Source organism: Clarias gariepinus, chromosome 27 (assembly GCF_024256425.1).
Source record: "Clarias gariepinus isolate MV-2021 ecotype Netherlands chromosome 27, CGAR_prim_01v2, whole genome shotgun sequence".
In the NCBI taxonomy this organism is placed as follows: domain Eukaryota; kingdom Metazoa; phylum Chordata; class Actinopteri; order Siluriformes; family Clariidae; genus Clarias; species Clarias gariepinus.
In genome coordinates this window covers 3,113,343-3,137,664 of record NC_071126.1, presented here as the reverse complement: position 1 = coordinate 3,137,664, position 24,322 = coordinate 3,113,343, and the positions used below count along the sequence as shown (strand labels likewise).

General features: G+C 36.8%; 1 protein-coding gene across 1 annotated transcript; it reads right to left on the bottom strand.

The window, feature by feature from the left end:
- Positions 1 to 656: 656 nt before the first annotated feature.
- On the bottom strand, positions 657 to 22,438 carry LOC128515040 (putative protein TPRXL). Its single transcript, XM_053489035.1, has 5 exons — positions 22,152 to 22,438; positions 11,203 to 11,418; positions 6,533 to 6,964; positions 3,898 to 4,043; positions 657 to 3,772 (listed from the first exon to the last, which is right to left on the bottom strand). The coding sequence occupies exons 1-5, from the start codon at positions 22,216 to 22,218 to the stop codon at positions 3,728 to 3,730; spliced, it is 906 nt and encodes a 301-aa protein (XP_053345010.1). The 5' UTR covers positions 22,219 to 22,438; the 3' UTR covers positions 657 to 3,727.
- Between the last annotated feature and the right edge of the window lie 1,884 nt (positions 22,439 to 24,322).

The following is a 24,322-nucleotide window of genomic DNA, read 5'->3' as shown; positions in this document are numbered from 1 at the left end:
TTCACATAAGCAACCTGTATTTATTTTACTCATTTTACTGATTCCAATATTTGTCCTTTCATTTTATTATTTCTTTTAGCTACTAAAATACAGCAGTGAGATGCAAGGATTTTTAATAGCCTTAATAGACAAAGACTTATTGGGCAAATGAGTTAAATGTACAGCACCAGTCAAAGGTTTGCAAATATTTTCCTCAGTCTAGAACAAAATGTTTTTTTTTTTATAAACTATAAAACACATGATATTTGGGTATCATGTTTATCATGTGCCATTCATGTGATATTAGGGAGTAAGTTCATTTAGAGTTACCAGCCTGAAAAATCACAAATTAATACACAGCACCTCAGATTAAAGCGGTTATGAAGGCTTTACAGAGCATACTGTAAGTACCAGACAAGATCTCAAAGATTATTGCTTATTTTTGTTTTACAATGTAGAAAGAAAGAAAAAAAGACCATGGCGTTAGAAAGTGTGTCCTTTTGACTGGTACTGTGTGTGTTGAATGTTCTAGATGAAAAGGAAGTGTTTTTTGCTTTATAGTAGACTTTTTTGCTTCATTATATACCGATCATAACCCAAACACCCGAGCAAGTGTCACTAAATAAAATACGCTTGTGTCAAAATAAGGCAAGTTTAATTGATAAGACAAAAACACATTTAATATGTTGTAAAGAAATTTAATAATAAAACATTTGGAACATCAAACATGAAAACATGATCTTTTTTAAAATACAAAAACAGCACTTCTGGCACGCATGTGAAGCAGAAAATGACAAAAAGAGACAAAAGGAAAGACATAAGCTTCTAATAATAACTTGAGAATAAAAAAAGGTCTGTTTTTGAATCTGTAAGTTAGTTTCGCAAACAGTTGAAAATACTCAGCCATGTGACTCTGGAACAGGTGTTAATGTTTTATATGCATGTTTATACACTGTAAATACACTTAAAGAGCAGGGTTTAAAAATGGAAAATGACTGCATAATTCCCGCACACTTGGGTTTCTGTGAAAACATTCTGTGAAATGAAAGAGTATATGGCTTTTATTTTTAATTATTGTTTTTTTGTTGTTTTTTTACACCTATCAGACTTTGTGCATGGTCATTATTACATAAAAGGTTAAAGATGTCAAATGCCTGAGCAAGCATTAGCTGATGATGCGTTTTCACTTTAGCCTTTTTTTTAATTTTATATTCAAAAAAAGAAGTAAGTCAACATTACTGATCAGTGTTAAGGGAACCAAGAGAAAGGCATGAATGGTCATGTAAACTTGGAAGTGATGCTTCTTCACCGCTCTTGATTGACAGGAGAGGTATTAGTCACTTTCCGCTCACAGACAAGCACCTACTCGTCCCAGAACCAGCTGCTCAAACACGTGCGCATTTTGTACATTGTTATTAATTGCAACAGAAAAGTGAAATGACTCAAACTTCTAATGATGGCTTGCGGTGCAAGAGGTGCACATCCTTGATCTGAGCTTTTCGAAATCGGAAACCATTAAAATGAGCCACTTTATGTAACGATCACCTTCCAAGAGTGCATGTTCACATAACACTAATCTAACAAGTATCTACTAATCTACTCTACTCCTCAAGTATAATAATGATATTACAAGCATGACAAAGGGCAACTAGGTTTACTTTCACAAAAGAAACAAAAGCTCCACACATTACTCTGACAACCCTAAAACACTTCCAGAAAAAAATGGCCCTGCAGCCTATCCCACAATAAAGTGCAAAACGTACAGCCTACCAAAAACAGCAAGACACAAAAAAGCCGGTTTGTGTGAGAAAGTGTACATTGCAAGTGGAAATCAACACTAAATGTACATGAAGTTGTGAGCACATTCCTAATCATGTATTTAGTTAAAAACACGTCATTTATCAAGTTGTCTTTGCAGAATACAGGATGTCACAAAGGTCTCCATAGATAGAGCTTGATCGGTTTTATAGTTTTCTCGGTTCTTGGATTGTTCATCAGTGCCCTATAGAGTCACCATTGATGTGATGTTAAGCCAATAAGGAAAATCTAAGACACAGTAAAGTCTTGGTCACTGATCAAACTGTCGACAAGGACACATTTACTGTCACCACTGCTGACTCTGCCTACAAACACACAGTTGCTAAAACGTCCAGAAAGGACTTTGACCAGCATGGACAGATACATAATATTCTTTTTATATAACATAGACCATTGCTTGTGGTTCGCTTAAATCAATCTCCGTCAACGTTAATGACAGGCTAAAGAGCACATGACTCTGCTGTTAGCCAGACAGCTTAGTAATCATCCTCGAATCAAAGCTCCTCTCTCTTCAGTGTCTCCTGCGGCTTGAAACCAACATCCCAATTAAATGTGATACTCTGATCTTAGAACGACTTTATGACTATGTAGGCCATTATACTCTGAACAAAATTTCTAACTCATTATGGTTTTTTAATAGTTTTTAGACGAGCTGTAATGAATAATTCTGAAGGTTAATTAAACCCTAAACCGACACAATAAATAAAGTATCAGAATCGGTTTATTGTTAGAAAACCACTTCATGTATGTTGAATGGAGTTAAACCGCATCACACCACACACCATCCTGGAATGCTACAGTGTCTGATTTATTATACATACTTAATTGAAAAAGAAAAAAAAAAAAAAACGCTAACTGCTCTTAATTTCTTCAGAGCAGGCCAAAGGCTGTACTGTGTCTCCTATTCGAGTACTCAAGTTTAGTACAGAGCCAATCAGCAATAGCCATAACATACAAACACACATGTACACTTCTAGTCCCTACATCAAATTTTCTTTTCATTATTAAATTAGATACATAACTTTTTAAAAACTAATCAGTCAAGAAGCACATGTGAATGGGGAAATGTATATTATTAAATTATTGTTTACTAAAAAATGATTTTAGATTTGTTTTAAAATAAAAAATAAAAAAATACAAAAACTCCATATTAGGCAGATATTACAATTATCACTGCCTACGAGTGTATTATTCTACCCTCCATGTGACCTTGCCTATATATTTTGGAGCAAGCAGTTAAGAAATTGCAAATTAAACTGCTATTCTGTATCATTTAGTTTGGTCTGAGGCATTAAAAGTGATTAAGCTGCAATAAAAAAAATGTCTTGTATACACACACACACACACTATACTATGATGGACCAGAAGCTTTAAAATTTTTGCATTAAAAGGCACATTATTTCTTTGGTCTCCATTTTTGGTTAACCACTTATACATTTGATGAAATAAGCAAGGCCTAAGACCTACCTGGGACTTTTTCTAATTTTATATAATGAATTATGCATGGAGATAAATTTGGGCTTGGGTGTATTTAAATAACATCATTATCCACCCTCATTGTGAGGGATTTTAAACAATTCAAGATGAGGCTTCCCTTGCCTATTTAAAATTGGAATTAGGCTCAAGCAGGGGTAACATGTTTTAAGGCCTACTTTGCATGTTTTGATACACAGAGTACTTGCAACCTTTATAGCACAGGACTGGATGACATACTACCTCCAAATAAAAAAAAAAAGTGACAGTTTAAATCAGAGCTGCTTAATTCATGTCCTGTTTGGTTCCAACTGCAAACTAGATAACGAAGCTCACGTTTCAGTTCAGGAACTAATAATTAAAAGTGTGACCGGGTAGATGTTCACGATGACAGAGCTCCAAGGAGGCCTAGGTGACAGACATTCAAGGTTTTTTTTAAAGGGTTTCTCATGACCACTCAGTAGCTGTACATTGAGAGAGGCGTATCCTCCATCATATCATCCTGGAAAACAAAAATCAATGATATGTTTATATACTTATGTTATATGTAAAAACAACTGTTATTCAGTTACAGTGCTAATACCTTTTTAGAATTGAGTGCTAATAACTTATAGAATTGAGACGCACCATGGGGAGATCCTGGAGTCGTCGGAATTCTGGACGCTCGTTCCTGCGTCTGAGTTTCAGGAAAATTAGAAGAGACACAACAGCAGCGGTGACGACAAACACGGACACCAAGCCAGCCAAGAGAGGATCCATGGGTTTGCTAGAGGCTGGAGATCACAACAGCACACATGCCATAAAAAAAGAGAGGAAGAGGGAAATATTAAGTAAATTCAGCACAAACCTGCATTGTAGCGAAGTCTTATCATCATATACAGTGAAAAGATAAAATGGAAAATTTAATGACCATTTAGTAACCATTTCATATTTTTTATAAAGCCACATTACATAAATTTCATTTATCCTAATGAGCCGGCTAGAGGAGACGGTGGCAAAGAAAACTCATATGAGAGAATTTAAAATGGAGCTCATCGTCATCTGGGTGACATGAGATGGTGCGACTGGAAGTCATTTCTGTTCTACAGATGTATACTAATATACACCATAGGAAGAAAACACCTTGAAATTTTGAGCATTACTGTAAATTCTGCATTCATTCTAGTTAGCCTCACATTTTTTCATATAAGTTTAAGACTATTAAAGACTTGAGTGCAAACTGTTCTTAGCGATTGCAAGAAAAATTATCCACAGCTGTCTCCAATGGATGTTACTATACACCATCCACAATAATCCAAGTGTGATTTTTAGGTTGATGTTGTTTATGCTATTGATGTGTGGCTATCGATAGCAGCAGCATGTGATGTTTATGTGGCAAAACCACAAACCAGAAAAAATAAATGTATAAAATGAAACAAAATTATACAACCAGTGCGGATGCGGACAGCAGTGAGCGAATGTGAATGCAGCGGCAGCACATAAACACTTAATCTAGTTTTAAGATGGTTTGCGAGATGGAACTGCAAACAGGAAGTGAGGACATCCAGTACTGTGCAAAAGTCATGAGCCAACCCTCATTTCTTCATTTTTTCCTACCAGAGAGCCAGATTTTCTTGTGTGTTTTAAGTTAGTCTTCCTTGTGTCTTGTTTCTAATGTAGGAGGCATTTTCGATTTTCAGAGGAATGAAAAGAGATCTAACTTAAGGCATGAATCAGTGAGAAAAAGGTGCAGATGATGACAGATGATTATGATTAGTATGCTGGTGATGCTGAATGCTGAGTGGTTGGAACAGAGGTTGCTGCTAATTTTTAAGTTGTATCTTTAGGTACTTTACAGTCACAGTAAAACATTTGTTCCAATTTCTTTGGTGGCCCCAAAACCTTTGCACAGTACTGTATCCTGGAAATATTGTCACCTTTTAACTTTCATTCCAGTTCAAATCTACTAAATTGCTACCTCAACATTCTTTTTTTTGGGGGGGGATTTTTTTTCCAGATTGTTTCCTTTAATTTGTCATGTCCACTTCCTCCCCGTCACTAGGGGGCTCCCACATTAGGACTACTACCACTCAGTCGGGAGGGCCGAAGACTATATGTTTCCTCTGATTGGCTGTAGAGCTGTGATTAATATGGGAGCACTAAATACCTCTCATCCCTCCCCTCTGGGAGAGCTCGGCCAATCAGCTCTCTCTAGACCTCCGGCTGTGAGAGGTTACAGCATCACCCGGGAATCGAACTCGCGATCTCCGGATGATAGGACGAGCACTTATCACCCATTTTGATAATGTCAATATGACTATTGTGATATCTGATTACAAATCAATTAGCTCAGGCTTACAGTAGGTCCATCCCAGGATGTGAGACATTAAATGTGTGACAATTTTTGTACAACCAGCTGTTTATCCAAACCTTCTCCAGGCAGAAAGCCAAATCAAGGTTACAAAGTCATCTAAACATAAACATGTCCATATTGGATTTAGTCGAATACTGCATATATTTATGCTTGAAATGCCAGCGCGGCAACTCTACAACATGTATGCTGTGGGTTTTAGAGATTGCTGAATTATGTTCCGTTGTATCTTTATGAGCAGTGACAATAAAGCTCTCTCTCATTTCTTAAAGTAGACTTTCCAAGTACATTATTGAAATAAGGATTGATTTTTCATCATTTTTAAATGTTTTCCGATCGACGTGCAATGAAGATTCCCAGACTGACATTTTTTTTTCAGGTTGAAATAAGAAACGTGGCCAGGTACTCATTACCCACATACCCTAACAGTGGCATGCACAGTAAGTGTTTATATATCAGTGTATAAGTGTTTGTGTGTGCTATTGATACAAGCTGGCAGAAGAACAAAGCTCAGTCTGTTCATTTTTTTTTTTTTTTTGTCAGCATAATGATGTTCCAGGCCCAAGCCAACCTAAAGGCCTCCAATATTATAATCACACTCTTGTTTTTCACACACAATCAGCTTTTCCTAAGTGCTCACTATAGGCTTTTTAAAGAGTCCTCAGATACAAAAACGAGGTACACGTGTATGTGTGGCTGCACTGTGATAATTGGGTAATGAATAGGAGGTGACTTCATTCATCAGGTTAGAACAAATGCTTACGCACACACTGGCACTCTCGAATACAAAGGGAAAATCCATGGAAAAAGTAGAAAGTGAACAAGCGTACACTACATTATTATCAACACACACCCATATACACACTATATTTTTCTGTAGATTTTGGTATTTAAAAATTATATAACACTCACATGCAGTGTCGTCTCCAACATTCAGCTCAGAAGGGGTGCCAGGAGGGACAGGAGCGCTGCTGAACTTCACTGGCAGGATAGTGGTCACGGAAAAATTGGTTGAGGCCGCCGTTGGAGCAGATGTGCTCTTTAATGTAACATTTGAGGATGTGCCCCTGTTTGGAGTGGTTGTAGCCGGTAGATTGGTGGTATTCTGAGGCCTAGTGGAGGCAGACGGTGTCTGCGAGTGTGTAGAGGAAGCCGACGTGGGCAGAGCTGTGGTGGTGGTGGTGATGATTGTGGTTGTGGTGGATAGTGTTGTATTGGATGCTGTTGACGTTTGGTTATCTCTGTTTGAAGAATCTTGGCTATATGTGAGGTTTTCTGGAACACTTGTACTGTTGAAATGTGCAGGAGCATTCACAGTAGGTCCTGCACTTCCAGAAGGAAAACCTTTATAATAAAAAATTACAATGACAAATATTAGCTTAGGAATGAAATCAATCAGTAAATTAGATTAGTGTTATATTTATATATTAGCTACTGTATATTTATTTACAAGATTTTAAATATTAAAATTGAATAAAAGTATCTAATAAATATTAAAGTGCTTTGTAACTTGTGTTGTTGATTGGTTAAATGTTAGGACTTGTAAAAAGTGACGATCTTTTCTAATCCTCCTGATTTTCTGTTCTACACTTTAATCTAGTAGATGGCAGTAATGCACCAACAACCCATAAACTCAAAAGAACAAGAACAAACAATACATAAAAAAAAGTGAGTGCTTATGGAAGATGGGGGATTTTGTTTCTGCAAAAGCTGTTGATTGAATTTTTCTGAATTTTAACAATTTTCTGAACATTTAAAATTTGTATATAATTTCATTTTAAAAAGCCCAAATGATTTTAAAAGTGTGAATTGATTTTAAATAAACTGAACTATTGATTAAAGTAAATCGATGGACCATCAAATGATCAATAAATTGCATAGCTAATTAAATCTTAAAGGATAGATAAACATAAAAAAACAAAAGAAAAATTTTATGAAAGCATTCACTTTTCATGTGTTGGGTATGATTATGATAAAATAAAATAGTATCATTTTAAAAACCACTAGTAATCAAGTGCGCTATAGAAGTGCCACAATGGCAATTAATTTAGTCATACAAAACATTTTTTTTTTTAATTATGCCCTGAACGAACAATTGTCCATAGAAAATGCTGCTGTTGTCTGCGGTCTCCACATCTGACATCTACAACTGGCACAGCTCTCATGTGATTAAACACAAACAAGTTGTGCTCACAATAAATCCACTGTGAGGAATCATTTGGGGCCAAGCACGAAATATGTGTAGGCACAATTGTGTTTAGAGATGTTCTGGCTTCATTTTATTGCCACATAATGTTGCAATGAGTCTAGACCTGACCTACGGACCTATGACCCCAGATAATAACACTGCCTCCAGAGGCTTGGACAGCGCTCACTATACATGATTGGTGCATCGCTTCATGCGTTTCCCTTTTAACCCTGACAAACCCATCGCTCTGGAATAGGATCAATCTGGACTCACTAGACCACATGACCTTTTTCTATTGCTTCAAAAAACATCTTTATGCTCTCTAGCAAATTGAAACCTTTTTGTGTAACGAGTTTCACTAACAAGTGGTTTTACTTCTCACTTTATCCAGTGTTTAAGTGATCTCCATTCAATATTTTTTTACAGTAGATAATTCAGCACTACCTTCCAGGTTTTAATAATGTATTATTAAACTTTTTTAAACACGGTTTCAGTCATTTTAAATCTTTTTTAATGAAATGGTTTATTGTGTCTGAATGTTATAGAGTAACGTATAGATATTATAGACTGAAACAGAACTGGATAAACCCTTCATGTCATCACCCATAGGGTTTCTGAAAAGAAGTTCTGACGAAATATAAAAGGCGCACAGAGAAAATAAGCACATCTTTGTTGTTCGTGTTAGTCTGTATGTGAGACTAAGTGTTAGAGAAAGATGTTTCAGAGTGAGATTTGTCATCTTTATGCTGTGAGGTAGCACATACACATACGGTGTGTGTGTGTGTATGTGTGTCTCTGTGTGTGTGCGCGCGTGTTTGCCAGACAGCACAGATGTTGCAGTGCTCTCTTCACTAGTGTGAACAGTGCTGATGAGGTGCTTTTCTGCACTTGCAAATGAAACGAAACATCATCAGGCTTCAAACTTTCTCACCTTCTTGTCAAATCTCACACTACCTCCCGCCTCCATCCCCTCTTTCCCGAAGCTATCGTTCTAACTTAGATTTTACTGTGCTTCTATTGTAATTCCCTGTGTCCAGGTTTGTTTGATCCTTTTGTTTCACAAATACTGTACTGCTTGGCTTATGCTCCCTAAAACAGGCAATTCAACAGATCAACAGACATACACACAACTTAACAAGTCTAACAACCATCAACAGCAACAAACAGCTGGTAAACAGACAATGTACATGATCCATGATTAAACCCTTGTGTTAGATCAATGTTACATTGAAGTTACATGTGAACAGAGTATAAATCTGTCTAAGAGACCATTTTCCTTCTGTTTATTGAGCTGCAGAGGCTCTGTCCATGATGTTTTTGTTCTTCATCTCAGGTCTTTGAGACACGTGGATATACGCACAAACCCAAAGATAATAATAAGAATGTGCTAAATGATTTTGTTGTGATTTTACTGTAAATGTTTTTAGGTACGAGTTATTTACAAAAATTTAACGGAATAATTGCCTTTTGGATTTATTTGCCATTTGGATTGGATTTATTTTAACTTGCATCAGAATTGAGAGATTTCCAAACAAAGAAGTTATATGATTTCAATTTTAAAAAGCTTTAGCTGTGTGGATACAAAGCTCACATCTATCTATAATTTGCATAGGAAGAAAAAAAAACACCCCCAGTCTACCGTCATCTATATCTAATTTACATACAACACCCCGTCATTTAATCTGGTGTCGTGCAAGTAAGACAATAAAAAGAAATATTTCAGCAGGCTACTTACAGTAGGTTGGCTAAGATCAGAGGGTTGTCAAAGATCATAGATAGGAAGTAGCGAGCTGGGGGGGGGGGGGTGTTTGGGTGGTAATACAGTAGTTCAGCACATAATCACAGGAGGCCTGGCACCTATCCCAGTAGAAGGGGGATAGTAGAAGGGCATCCTGGACGGGGTACCAACCATTGCAGGGCACACATATACACACTCACACATGGGAATTTGGAATGACAATTAGCATTCTAATCTGCATGTCTTTGGACTATGGGAGGAAACCAGAGTACCCAGAGGAAACCCCAGAATCACAGGAAGAATACACAAACTCCATGCACACAGACCCAAAGCGGGAATCGAACCCAACCCTAAGGGTTGCAACGCGACAGTGCTAACCTCTATGCCACTTTGCTAGACTCCCTGTGCCAGTACACTAACCATGTGATCTGAAATCTATACATATAATAAAACCGTAAAGTTGGTGTGTGTACATTAAACAACAACATTGTGTTTTTGGAATTTTTGTCTGTTTTTTTTTACATTTTGTCTGAATCTGTTTGTGCACGCATCAAGTAAAAGCTACTGAACAAATGTTATTGGGGTTTTTACAGGTGTATTTGGCTGATCTTGAGGTAACATATAGGCTTTGTTTCATTGCAATCGGGCAACAGAAAAAAAAAAAAGATATGCAACTTTAAAATTTAAATGGAAAGCGCTTTTATCATGGGGAAAAAAACGACCTCGAAAAAAATCATTAGTTCATCTCAAATTCAACAAATGGCGCTGTACATTTTTTAATATGCGTTTATGAGTGTGCAATTAAAATCTAATTAATAATGGCGATCTTACACTTTCATTCCGCGCACTTCACAGTAACGTAAAAATGTCATTCCATAATTGAATAGATGGTGTCGTACATTTTTAAAAATGCACTTATGAATGTGGAATTACATTACACACAAACGAAGTCGTGGGCACACCTAGATAGTAAATTTTTTTTTTTTGCATATCAGCCTACTAGTACATGTATATATAAAATAATCAAACCTCTAATTTACCTCTAATGTAAAGTCTAATGCGAAAAATGTTTTTCACAGCATCGTTTCACCGCATTTTCCAGGACCTGTTTTCAATAAGCAGCAATCTAACAGTAATTTTTATAGAAAATATATTTAAAAAAAAAAGAAAAAGTATTTTTTAAAAAGTGAAAAGCCCTTAATTCCATGCTCAACAGGAAATCTTGTGCGTTGAAAGGATTCATATATTGTGTCCAGTTTAAAAGAACTGCCTGCCTTATCTGCTGGCCATGCAAAATTTGTGCTACATTAATTCTTTGCTAAATTTCTCACTATAGTTGTTTTGTTCACGCTTATCTTTCTACATGTACTCTGGTTATATTTTTGTTGTAACATAATATTTTCTTCCCTCCTCTATTTAAAATTCCTTAACTTGCTTTTTCTTTGTTAGGCTTTAGCTGTGTGGAGAGATTAGTGTATTTGTGTTGCATTGTCCACCTATAGAGCCCATCTCATAATATAAACTTGCTATCCACTAAGATGCAAGAATTTAAGTTTTCTTACTGGTACATGTCTATTCACATGGTATATTGAAAGTAAGACATTTTCCCTGTCAAGGATTGACTAGATACAGGTGAAGACCGCTAAAAAGCCTCACCTGTTGCAGCTGTGTTGTTTGCCGTCTCATCATCCTGCTGGTTGAGGGTTTCATTAGCAGAAGTATTTGTTACATTTTTTACATCTCCCTCGGAGGAAGTGGAAGGAAGTGTAGCTTTTTGAGATTCTGGATTTGCAGCGGAGGACCTTTGGGGAGGTGAGGAGGTGGATGTGATAGTGAAGTCTTTATTAGGTCCAGCTGAAAGATCCTCTTCACCTGTGGATACATGCATACAGTATAGGTCAAAGTTGAAGACCAACATTATTCCATTGAAATCTGATTGCTAAATGTCATTAATGACATTTTGGCCACATGCAGAAATCTATTCCAACATCACGGGCATGTGCAGGAGAAGAGCTTCCTGATGACTTCCTGGAAGCAACTCATGAACAAGCATAATGGGCTAATCATGTGTTTGTGTGTTGCAGAGCTGAGAGATGATCCAGAGGGAGAGAGGGATGAAACTATTTTAATGTGCACATGTGGCAAAGAGGGAATCAGACAAGGTGAAAAATAGGGAATGAGCAACACAAAATTGGAAAAGCTTCTATTAAAAGATTAATCTGTAATATATATTATTTAGAACAATCTGGATTTTCTGGGTGGAAATGAGCCCTATCTGGCCATTATAAATAAAGAATGAGCAAATGGGCTGTGAAACTGATTAAAACCCCCAAGGACAATTATGGCTCACTTGGACATCAAAAAGAGACATTTGCTCCTTTGTTGCACAGCACGTAGGGCAAAAACTTCTAGAATTTGTTCAATGTTCACTGTTGGCTTGGATTTAGAAATAAACACCAGGTAAACAGTCATATTAAATGTATTGGGGGAAAACAGTAGTGTACAAAATGAAGGTGCCATATTTCACGACCTTTTAACAAGGAAACATATGTTTTAGTAATTTGCCACTGCCTGCCCACACCTCTTTGTGGAAGTGATTTTTTCCCCCTAACCAATTGGAATAAAGGAAGCAGGACTTCCAAGAAAATGGTGCTCAGGAGTCAAACCAGAGGAGGGGCTATGCAAATACCCTCTAAGTGTATATTTGGCTTCTGGAAAATTCCTGGCCTGCATTAGCTGCTAAGGGCTAAGGATGCACAATACATCAATCAAGACTGAGATGACAGAAGCCTGTGATATGCATTTAAGTACCCTTTAAATGACTTGAAAGCTGTATATTAAAGATGGACCGATCAATCAGACAGTGATGGGAATCCTGGCTAAGTGGTGCAGCAGTAAAGGAGATCACAAGTTTGAATTCTGCTATAACCATCTGTCGCTGGGAGCTCTTAGGGTAGCAGTGCACTCTCACATCAATCACATAAGCACTAGCCAATCACAGTCATCTGTGCCCATTCCCTAACAGTGTGTGTGTGTGTGTGTGTGTGTATGCAGCTGTTTCTACCCGCCCTGTTTAATTTTTCATTTTTACCCACCAGATTACCTGATGCTTTGCCAGACATGAAAGAGTAACCTAGTAATAAGTAGCATTTACCATAATGTTTTCAGATGTGTTTTTTTTTTTGCTGCAAGTGCTTCCCTGACTAATACTGAATGTGGGTTTTGGCACTGGCATCAGATAATTACCACCCCTTTTGCCACCCAGAAGTGCATCATGTCCAAAAAGTCAATACAAGTATTTTACTATAGATCAGTTTAAATATAGACATGTTTTCAGATCACTCTTTTGAGAAGGAACATATACAGTACTTCACTCATGACAGTTAGCTGGCTAGCTTCTTTGCTGAAAACCATGAAAGTTTCCACTTTGTAGCTCGATTGCATTGATGACGTAATTCCGAGCTCCAATTTCCAAATTCTTAGGTAAAACGAAAGCAACATTAATAAGTCTGATTATATCTTTATCTACCATCTTTTGCTGATTAGTTCTCTCTAAAGCTTGCTTTTATTAGCATGACTACAGCTTGTTCACCAATCACCAATAAGTACCACCCAAAGTAGAGGTTGCAATACTGATTGATACACTGTGATTTTATCACTCTACCTTCTTAATGTCTGAGATCACTGAGTTCCAGGGTTAGCAGAGACACTCAGATCAGCTAGCTAAAGATAAAACTAGTAATAACTTGCTCTCCTTACAAGATCTCAGGTTTCTTTTTTCCCTTGCTCTCTTTCCCAGCCATCACTCTGAGTCATCCACAATAATGCATTTCCTTGCTCTTTTGCTTGGACTCTATATCCTTTATGATGATTTTGAGAAAAGCCAGTGACTCCATGTTAATGTTATTAGAGCACTGATAGAGAGGCATGCCACTCTCACAGCTATTCTAATCACACACACACTCACACACATACACGCACACAGACACAGATACATACATACACATGCATAGACACACATACACACACACACACACACACGCACACACACACACAGATACATACATACATACACACATACACACACATACACACACATACACACACATACACACACATACACACACATACACACACATACGTTTACTCCACCAGCTAAAAAAGAAGTCACAACACATAAGCACAAGCACATCAATGTGAAAATGATGTTATGTTACACTTATCTGAATCTTTTTTTATTTATGTAGAACTTCCCCTTTTTTTCTATGCAGTGAAACAGGGAAAACTGCAGCTGGAAGGTTTTAGCCTGAAATTTTGGAAGGTTTGTCTCAGGTCACTGATTCGTTTCTCACTGTATCATATGGATAGACGAAGTGAACCAAACCATGTAAATACACCATTTACAGGAACAAGAATTGACAGGTTATGCTAAAATTCCAAAATCATTTAATTTTACCACCCACCAGCTCGTTCTCTCAGTCACACAAGCGCTACAAGCTATAAGGGCTAACACATGCTTGATCTGAGACACATGAAGTTCTGAAGCTGCTGTTTGTCACATCACAGAGCAGCTGAAAAGGAACCATGAGTTCTACTTCTGTATATAGAAGCAATAGCTTTTTTTTGCAGCACTGAGCTACATGGTAATGTTATGCTTTGTAATGTAATGTTGATCTGAAGCCAGTTAAGAAGAAGAATAGTAAGAGATGCATTTGATCTTAAATGACTTGAAAGCTGATCAAAATGTCCAAAAAGTCATGACAAATGATTTTACAACAATAGTTGTAAAATCATTTTATTGGCTAAATGTCTTGAGGATATTCTACAAAGGTTTTTTTTTATTTAAAGCAGCGTTCACATAAAATAAAAAAATGTATTTTATACCAGTCCCCAAAAGCATTTACTTAACCATCTTTTTTCATGCATCTACAAAAATCTTAAGTTAAAAAATATCATAAGCCAAATACATATTTAAATAAGAGAGTAAAGACATACTTAAATGCTTACTGAGGACATGCGTAACTTGGAATAAATATACTAACACTAAGCCCACGTTGACCTCTTAATTATAATTTTTTTTTAAAGGGAACAAGGGTCACATCACCAAATAAGTTAAAACAGACAGTAGCTCTTGTCCCTGGTTTGAACCCTTCCCCCTTTTTACTAAACACAGTTTCTCTAGAGCACATATATCAGAGCAGCTGACTCTCGAACAGTTCTCTCTCTCACACCACAAGTCCGTATCCTCAGGGAGATATGCGTGTGTGTGTGTGCGCGCGCACACATGTGATTGCACACACAGCCCAATCTACCACACCCTGAGCCCCACAATAATGGCCCTGTTCTCTAGAGTGATGGAGCACCACGGCTTACACACTTCTGACGCAAACACACACTTGCACATGTGAGCGCTACAAGGCACAACGACCACATTTATTACAAGCAATTCTACAGGGTTAGCACTAGTATCTTGGGAAACACTATTTTCAGTAGCTGGCTTAGAGAATCAGTGTTTGAGCGTGCTGTAGACTACCTATATACCTGAAAGTCTATCATTGTATCCACTGCTGTCTAAATATTCGTTCTACAGGGAATCGAAAGAGTTCAACTGAAAAAAGGGACTGCGCTATTGGTGTAGGCGAAACAGTTGAGAGAAGTGCGTTTGCTATTGATGGTTCTACTCTACACGTCTTTGTTCATATTCACATATTAACTTCCTTTTAGCACTTTCTATTTAGTTACCCATCCACTTGCTTTATGCAGCCCAGTCATCACACCAGCCATCTCAAGAAAACATCCCAGCCTTTATGATTCTAAGCAAGATGTCCTAGCTCTGAAAGTACTGAAATAATTATTAATTCTAATATATACACTAATATTTAACATAAAAATGATTACTGTATAAAATGGCATCCTTAACCAACACCAAGGAACCCTTCAGGAACCCTTCATTAAATAAATAAATAAACAACAACTGAAATACAATATATAGTATGTATATGTGTACTTTTAAACACTCATTGTGCAAAAAATGCAAAAAAATATGTGAATGTTGCTAAGTTCTGTTTAGTTGGCACAGACCCTAGCAGCTCTAATGACAGGATTTATACAGTAGCTATTTACAGACAAGATGGCAGAACCTTTGTTTGTGAAGATCCCTGGACAAGAAATGAACTTGCAGGACGCAAACAAAACAAAAAGAGGAAAATAGCAGGAGTAGTTTAGGATTACAATTTAAAAATAAATTTATTAAAATATAACCACACAGTTAAAGAGCTAAACAGAACCTGCCACAAATGAACAGATTTGATTATATCATCATAATCATTATATTACGCAGAAAGAAGAGTGAACATCCTGCTGCATTTGGTTAATAGTCATAAATGATATTTGGAGGTCATTTTCAATCTCTAACTAGGAAAAATTAAAGAAAATAATCCCCAAAGGCTAAAAGACTACATGGAAAATTGGGAGTTGAGCAAGGGACGTCTAACCAACATGGCTGCCCACATCATCATCAGCAAACAAAAGATTTATTTCCTACAAATTGTCAGTTTAGTTCTGCTGTATAATAAAGCTGTGGATCTCTGGACCTAAACTATCTATTTGATTTAGTTAGAATTTGGACAATGCAATTTCATCTTAATTAATTTGAACAACACAAAATTTTGCTATCTGATTAATTTTGGGCAGCTCCATTTCTCACATGTTAAAAGCGATAATCGTTTTTCTGTCAATCTTCTGCTCCACATTCCAGTTCAATACATAACAGTATTGCAGCAACCCGTTGTACAAAAAAATAAAAAGCCTAGATACTCTCTCAAAATGCAAGTATTTGCAGGAGGTTTGAAATTACTGTGGTATATTTGGGACCAATTAAACGCTGTGGTATATTTGGGACCATTTAAAGTTTACCTTAAAAAAATGATTAAATCTCACAGCTCCACTTTGTAAACAGATGTTTTGCCTTTGATCATTCAGATACAGTTCATTAATTAGAAGAGGAGAATATACATATTGCTTATTACAGTGTGCTGGAGAAGACAAGAAAAAGAGAGACGAGGACAAATTCTGGGAAGACAAATGCTGAAAGGAAGCATAGAGGTGTGAAATCCTGGCAGTGCAGAAAGTGAGATGAAAACTGATATAGCGTGTGTGAATTAAAGACAAGAAGCAGACGGAAAGACAATCCCTAGCTGAAGAAGAGATTTCACTCTTTAATGTATACTAAAAAGATTAACAAAGAAAAACTCATGGGAATAGCTATGTGAAAAAGAGAAAGCAAAAAGAGACATAAGAAGGATGCCGGTTGTGTCAGTAGGGGATGAACTGCATTTACTCATAAGCGTGGTGAGAATATAGTAGCAAAGCGTTTCTCAGATCAGATCTGGACGTGTGCACCTGGCCGAGCGTTTGCTTTTAAACTAGCGTTTATTTAGCATTTGGTTTTGTTAATCGCAGCTTTGAAGGCGAGTTCAAAGAGCAAACCCTATCTGATCTGATGAGCTTAGACTACTACAGGGGACTGACTGGAAACAAGGATATAACAAGGGGGGAAAAGGCACAACGCTTAATAAATGATCTGTATGAGTAGAAAAAAGATTTTAAAGCGTAAACTGTAAATAATGACAAACTTACAACTTTTTTTAAATAATACCGTGCATTCTCTGAGAAAGTCCTGTGTTCAAACTGCTAGTTACATAAAACATACTGGTCTATTTTAATAGATAATCCATAGATAATCCCCAGCTGAAGCGCTGACATACTTTTCTTGTGAAGTTAGCGAACTAGCTAACTAAAACATTGCTTTAGTAAACATTTTTCTTGTGTTCTAATAGCAGTATGTTTGGTGGTGGCAGAATACTAGCAATATGGTGCTGTTTTGGTCTCTTTTCCAACACATTCTGTTTTTGACATCGCTTCACCCAAAACATCACCATACCTTTCTCTTAGGTGTTTAAACTTAGGTGTTTAGACTGGTGTTAAACTAACCAGTCTCTGTTATTTCACCAGGTGTCAAAATGAAGCAATAAACTTAAGGCCATATACTCAAAAATATTGCCAAAATGATCTAATAACATGAAATTTTAAATATAAAGAACTACATATGAGCAGGTGGTGGGAATGGTGTCTTATAGGTGGTTCATATTTGTCACATTTAAATTATTAAAATCATTAAACTAATTTTTAAATTACACAAAGATAATTCAAGTAAATACAAAATAAAGTTTCAAATGTAATTTCATTTATTAATAAGAAAAAGCTGTCTAAACTTGCCTGTGAGAAAAATTAATTGCCCCCTAAACCTAATAACTAGTTGTGCCAGCAACCAATACAATCAAGCTTTTGCGATAGCTGGCAGTGAGTCTTTCACATCACTGTGGACATATTTTGGCCCACTATTCCATGGAGAATCGTTTTAATATAACCACAGAGGGCTTTCTACCATGAATAGCCTGTTTAAGGATCTCAATTGTATTTAAGTTGGGACTTTGACTAGGTCTCTCTAAAATCTTTTTTCTTTTTTTGAGCCATTCGGAGGTGGACTTGAGGTGGCAAAGTGAGGCCTGCGATTCTTTGTTGTTCTGGGTTCTTTTATGAGCTTCTGGATGAGTCTTTGTTGTCCTTTTGGATTAATGTTGGTAAGCAACACACTCCTGAGAATGTCCACCACTGTTCCAAATTTTCTCCATTTGTGGATATCAGCTCTTACTGTGGTTTGCAAAGCCTTACAAATGCTTGGTAACCCTTTTAGACTGATACACGTCAATTACTTTGTTTCTCTACTGTTGTTGAATTTCTTTAGATCGTGTTGGTTTTTTAGATATATTACCGTGCAAACAGATTCTGTTTAAGTGATTTCTTGATTCAACATGTCTGGCAGTGTGTGGCTAGTGAAATTTGAAAAGCTTTCCAAAAATCACAGTTCATGATTTACCTGGGGGGCATTTACTTTTCCACTTAGGGCCAGGTAGGTTTGGTCAGCTTCATTTAAGTGTGACAAATATGGCAAAAAGTAAACAATCAGAATGAGGGCAAATACTTTTTCACAGCACTGTACATGTTTATTTTATGACTATTATTAAGACAATACAAAACACATTTTCTGATTTTCAAACATGAAAACATCTTACAGTAAAATATCTATATAACAAGAAAAGAAAAAAACATATATGTAAAAGATCATCAGGAAGAACGTCATGCAAACCAGAAGAAGGGTGTGAAATTCCCTACCCAGGACATCCAATGCGACAATGCTGTCTACTCCTGCCTCCTGTTTTTCTAGATGCTTTTTCCTTTCTTCTCAGACAGTGTTTGTCTTATCTGTAATTTGCTATTCTCTGTGGACCCAATATTAGCCAAAGCATCCTGAAGTTCACTCCATTTTCTGCTCTGTAATGGTTCAACCACTTCTGTACATTACATTACTTTTAATATGATGGCAGGTCCAGTTGTACTGGAGACGTATATATAACTCCATCTTAGATTTAATTTCTCTCATGCTTATGTTTCCAGGCATTTGGCTTAAAATGTACATGGAGAGAGTAAGGCAATACAATTAGAATAGTATTTCATGCCAATCCCACAAACAAACAAACAAACAAAAAATATCGGACAGGCAAATATCTGGCTACAAACAGGATAATTTGAATGGATGGCATTATTGTATTACTGTCTCTACCCTGCTAATGAGTGCAACTCAAGCCATTTGTGGGCATCTGAGGGATTATGTATACACAAGAGGGCAGATAGCTCTTTCTTTAGAAATGTTATGCCACCCTGTAAAGGATGCGGTTGGTTGCCTTCAAGTGACTCAAAGGAGCCATGTGTTAACCTTTACCCTCCTACGAGGCTAACTGACATGAAGGAATTGGTAGGACCAAATGAGAAAGACTGAGAAAAAAAACAATAGTAAGGGTGATGGAAAAAGAAATGTTGAAACCACAAATCATTGTAATAGGGACAACATGGAGCCGATGCTCACTAAACTACTACATAATTTCATTAATACATCCATTCATCCAAGCCAGCATTACTAAGCAATGGCTGGCCACAATATTCTATTCAGCTGCTATTACTGTAGGGGATGTTACTTTGCTGGGCATGTTTAGTTCTGGCAACCTCTGGCATAGCACACTCACACCCCGATCATAGACTACAGACAATTTGGAACCGCCCACAAGCATGTTTTTGGACTGCAGGGGAAAACCAGAGTATCTGGAGGAAAGTTACCAAGCACAGGAAGAACATCAGCAAACTTCAACCACAAGTGCAAGATTCAAACCACCAACCCACTGCTAACTGCTAAGATACTACCTATTAATACCTAGATTCAATAATTTGTTGATGTTATGTGGATTATTACTATTTTATCTCCTGTTTAGGTTCTGTTTCTTTATTAAAAGATAAAAATATAATATGGGATGTTTAAAAAGTCAGGAATTAATGTTAATATGTTGAGCAAACATGTCGATCTGATTAGATTAGACAAGCAGAACCATAACACAGTGGCCAAGAAAATATGTATAGTGTAAATACTCGTTCTGCATTAATACTCTCTAAGCTGGATTACCAGCATGCATTGGCTCCAATAAATTTGCTTCACATGCGCAAGCAAACAAAGGAAATGAAAGCACATCAACTCCTTCACAAAGGAAACTTTAAAATGTATGGTAGTTGTATTATTATAAGGACATTTTACAGCAGGGACGTTTATAAGGGGTCCATTCACAGAGACAACAAGTTGTCAGCAGGCAGTCAGATAGAACATGGAGTGTGACAGAAAAAGGGTTGGCTCTAAAAATAAACCGTGATTGTTCCACTGCATGTTCAGAACAGTCTTGCTCACCCACCTACGTGACACTCGAACAAGGAGTTCACAAGGAGGTGTGTGACACATTCTTAGAACCTAATGTATAAACTGTGGGGTTCTGTAACTCACTCATAATAGGAAAAATAAATCTTGATCTAAAAAGAAAAATGCAAACATACATGCACGTTGAGTTTTTAAATGCGTGAACACCCCAAATATACCCAGTGAGTGACATAAGAGCAACTTCTTTTTCTGCTTCTGTAGTAATGCTCATAGAACAGAAAGAGGTTTATGCCTAAGTGAGCAAACATGAAGCAGAAAAAAAAAAAAACTCAAATGTTTCTATATAAACACTAAAATCAATGGAAGCTCTGTTTCGGGGTTAAAAAGCCAAAACGTCACATGCTTCTTTTACCTCTCTCATGTTACTTGGAATGAGATCAGAAATATTACTCAGTATATCCCAACCACTTCATTAACATGTCACACATTCTGAATTTAATAATTCATCATTGTTAAACAGTGACTGACACACTGCAATCATTATTTACTGTATGTGCTTAAGAACCATTTCATATACTGTATTTCTCATAAACGTAACATGATACGGTGGCTTAGTGGTTAGCACTGTTGCCTTGCACCTCCAGGGTCCGGCTTTAATTTCCGCCTCTGGTCTGTATTCATGGAGTTTGCATGTTCTCCTGGAGGTCAGTTGGTTTCCTCCGGGTGCTCCGGTTTCCTCCCATTGTATATTCTGTATACAGGGTGACGGGGGGCCTGGAGCCTATCCCAACAGACTTAGGACACAAGGTGGGGTACAACCTGGACTTGGTGCCAATTCATTGCAGGGCAAACACATATATACATACATACCTCACACACCAGACGAATTGGAAATGCCAATTAGCCAAATTTGCATGTCTTTAGACTGCTTTGCTTCTCCCGGCTTACTGAAATGTCAAAAAATAAATAAAAAAAATCTAAGGTCGTTTGTAGTATGTAGTGTGTGTGTGTGTGTGTGTGTGATGGTGTGTTAATGTGAGTGTATGTATGTGTGTGCCCTGCAATGGATTGGAACCCTGTCCAGGTTGTACTCCACCTCATGCCCAAAATCTCCTGGGATAGGCTCCTGGGCCCCCGCAACCTTGTATACAGAATAAAGTGGTATGGACAATGAGTGAGAGTGAGTGTCAGGACGAGCATATCAGAATGAGCAGCTAGCCATTACTGGATTCTAATGTCTGTAAATATTAAACCATAGAGAAACCACCAATTAAATCTGGCCATCCTTCATGTGTGAAATGCAAAGCAGAAGCTCTGACTGCATCAATCTGTAATGCAATCAGGATTCAGATTTTCTTTTCTAATCAGTTTTAGCTTCTTCCACAAATCTGGTGTGGCTTAACCAGCACCACAGAGCAGAAGTAGAAAGCCTGGGCTGTAATTAAGTCAGCTGAGCTCTCCAGAAGTCGCCTGAAATAGAACATTTAGTGGCAAATCTGTTTTTCATTCCTATGGACATTTAAACTGTTTACTGTGACAGTTAATTCAGCAGAGAAAAAAAAAGGTTTGGTGTGAAAAAGGCAATAAAGAAACATGTAAAGTAAGTAAAGATTATATATATATATATATATATATATATATATATATATAACAACACATGCGCACGTGGCACTATGAACTAGTGACTTGGGGGTCAAGATTATTACAATAATACAAAGTTACAACACATACAATCAGTGCAGGAGAATGCATATCCCAACAACATAACTGTAATAAACCACACTCTTACCTTGTATAAAACAAGACAAGCAGAAGAGAAGCAGCACCCTAAGAGCAATAGTTTCCGTTTTCTTCATGGCTGCAAAAGTAAAGTAAGCAGTAGTGTGATGATTTAGATGATGATGATGATTAGGAGGAGGATTCAATCTCTGCTTCTGTTAATTCTCTAACTTCGTGCAGCTCCTCCTTAAGCATGGGAGTAGTTTAAACTTCTCCTTGAAGTAAAAAAAAAAAAAAAACACACACACTGTCTTGTAACTACGGCAGAGGAGCAACATCTAATACACAGCTGTGCCCATATCAGAAGCTCTTACACTACTGAAATAGCGCGGATTGGGGCGGGGTTACTAAAGTCGGACACGCCCACACATGGTGACGTGACACTTCCTCGTTATGGTTTAAAGAAACAATTTAGTGTTATATTTAAAAGTGAAAATATCAAATAAAACCTAGAAATGCATATAACCTATAAATAGTGACTACTATCTACATTTTAAAAACTATTTACATTTTTCTACTATTTACATTTTTAAAATATTGGATAATAAATATAAGCCCCATATTATCTTTAGTACTTAATACATTATGTACTGTATATATTTCAGTATTTTTATTTCCTTAGAGTTTTCTTAGTGTATAATATAATATAATATAATATAAGCATTAGTTTGATGATCTCAATCTGACAAATAAGCAAAAAAATAATAATAATAATACAAACCAGGAAGGGGCAAGTATTTTTCATGGTGCTGTGCTATATATATTTACTGTTTTTTTATAGACCAGTTTTTAAAATAGAAATAAATAACAACCATAACAACAACAACAATAATATATATATATATATATATATATATATATATATATATATATATATATATATATATATATATATATATGATGATGATGATGATGATATTAATAATGATAATAATAATAAAATTTTAGGCTCCTTGGTTTTGCCTGAAAATAGAAAAGTGTGACAAAGGCAACAGAATTATCCAGCACACTCGGTAAGAGCGTTCAGTAGGCTGTTTTTATTTATAAAACTGCACAAGACTGTATCTAATACTACTGATTATTTTCAAACAAAGACTTTTTTTGACTGTGTTTATTTTATTATTATCTAGTGGTCTTTATAGACATTTCTTTTATGTAGAAATGTTTTCAAAGGCATCTTTGCTTATGGCTTTTTTTTTTTTTCATAGACCTAAAACAAATATAATACAAGTGCCTCAGGGTATTAACAGCATGACATGACAGAGCCCCTGTGCAAAAAGCCAGAGCCATGGTTTGCCAAATTTGGATTGGAAGAATTTGTCCTTTTAAGCGCCCTGACCACAACACCCTAAATACCTTGATGATGAACTGGAGTATAAACTGCACCCCAGGCCTCCTCACCATACATCACCTTTGCAGAGGTGTTCAACAAGAACATGTGAGTGAGATGGTCAGGCGTTCACATACTTTATTTTGGGAAAAAATAACTTATATTGTGGTGAGCAATGTGACCCCACACCTCAGGGGTTTACTTTTGATTTCCACATCAGGGGTCGGTGTGCATGGAGTTTGCACATTCTTCTTTATGCTTGGTGGGCTTCTCCAGGAAAATTGGTGTTCCAAAATTGTGTGTGTGTGCCCTTTTATGGATTGGCACCCTGTCCAGGGTGTACCCCACACCATGCCAAGTCTACTGGAACAGGCGCCCGTGATCCTGTATACTAGATAGGAGGTATAGAAGATTAATTTAACAAAACCTTAAACACAAATACAGTTCTTTAAAAATATCACATGGGGGCACTATTGGGTTACATTAGATATATTGAGACACCAAAAAACTCACCTTCCCACAATGCAATATAATAGACCATTAAGACAAGGTTAACGACTGTGTCTGACTAAAAGAGGTAAAAACTTTCAATAATTTAATAGGTAAAATAAATTGATCCTGCTCATATGTCATAATTGTTTTACAAATATCAATATATCAGGCAATTCATGGGGTTTAGAAGCCATACAGGCCTAGTGCACATGTATGATGTATTAGAAAGAGAAACAGGGAGAGAGAGAGAGAGAGAGAGAGAGAGAGCATTCAGATCTACTTGAAGTTCCTGCACAGGGTGTTCAGTCATGTTAAAGGAGTTTTAAATCGCTTTTAAAGGTTTCAAAACTGCTTAGTTG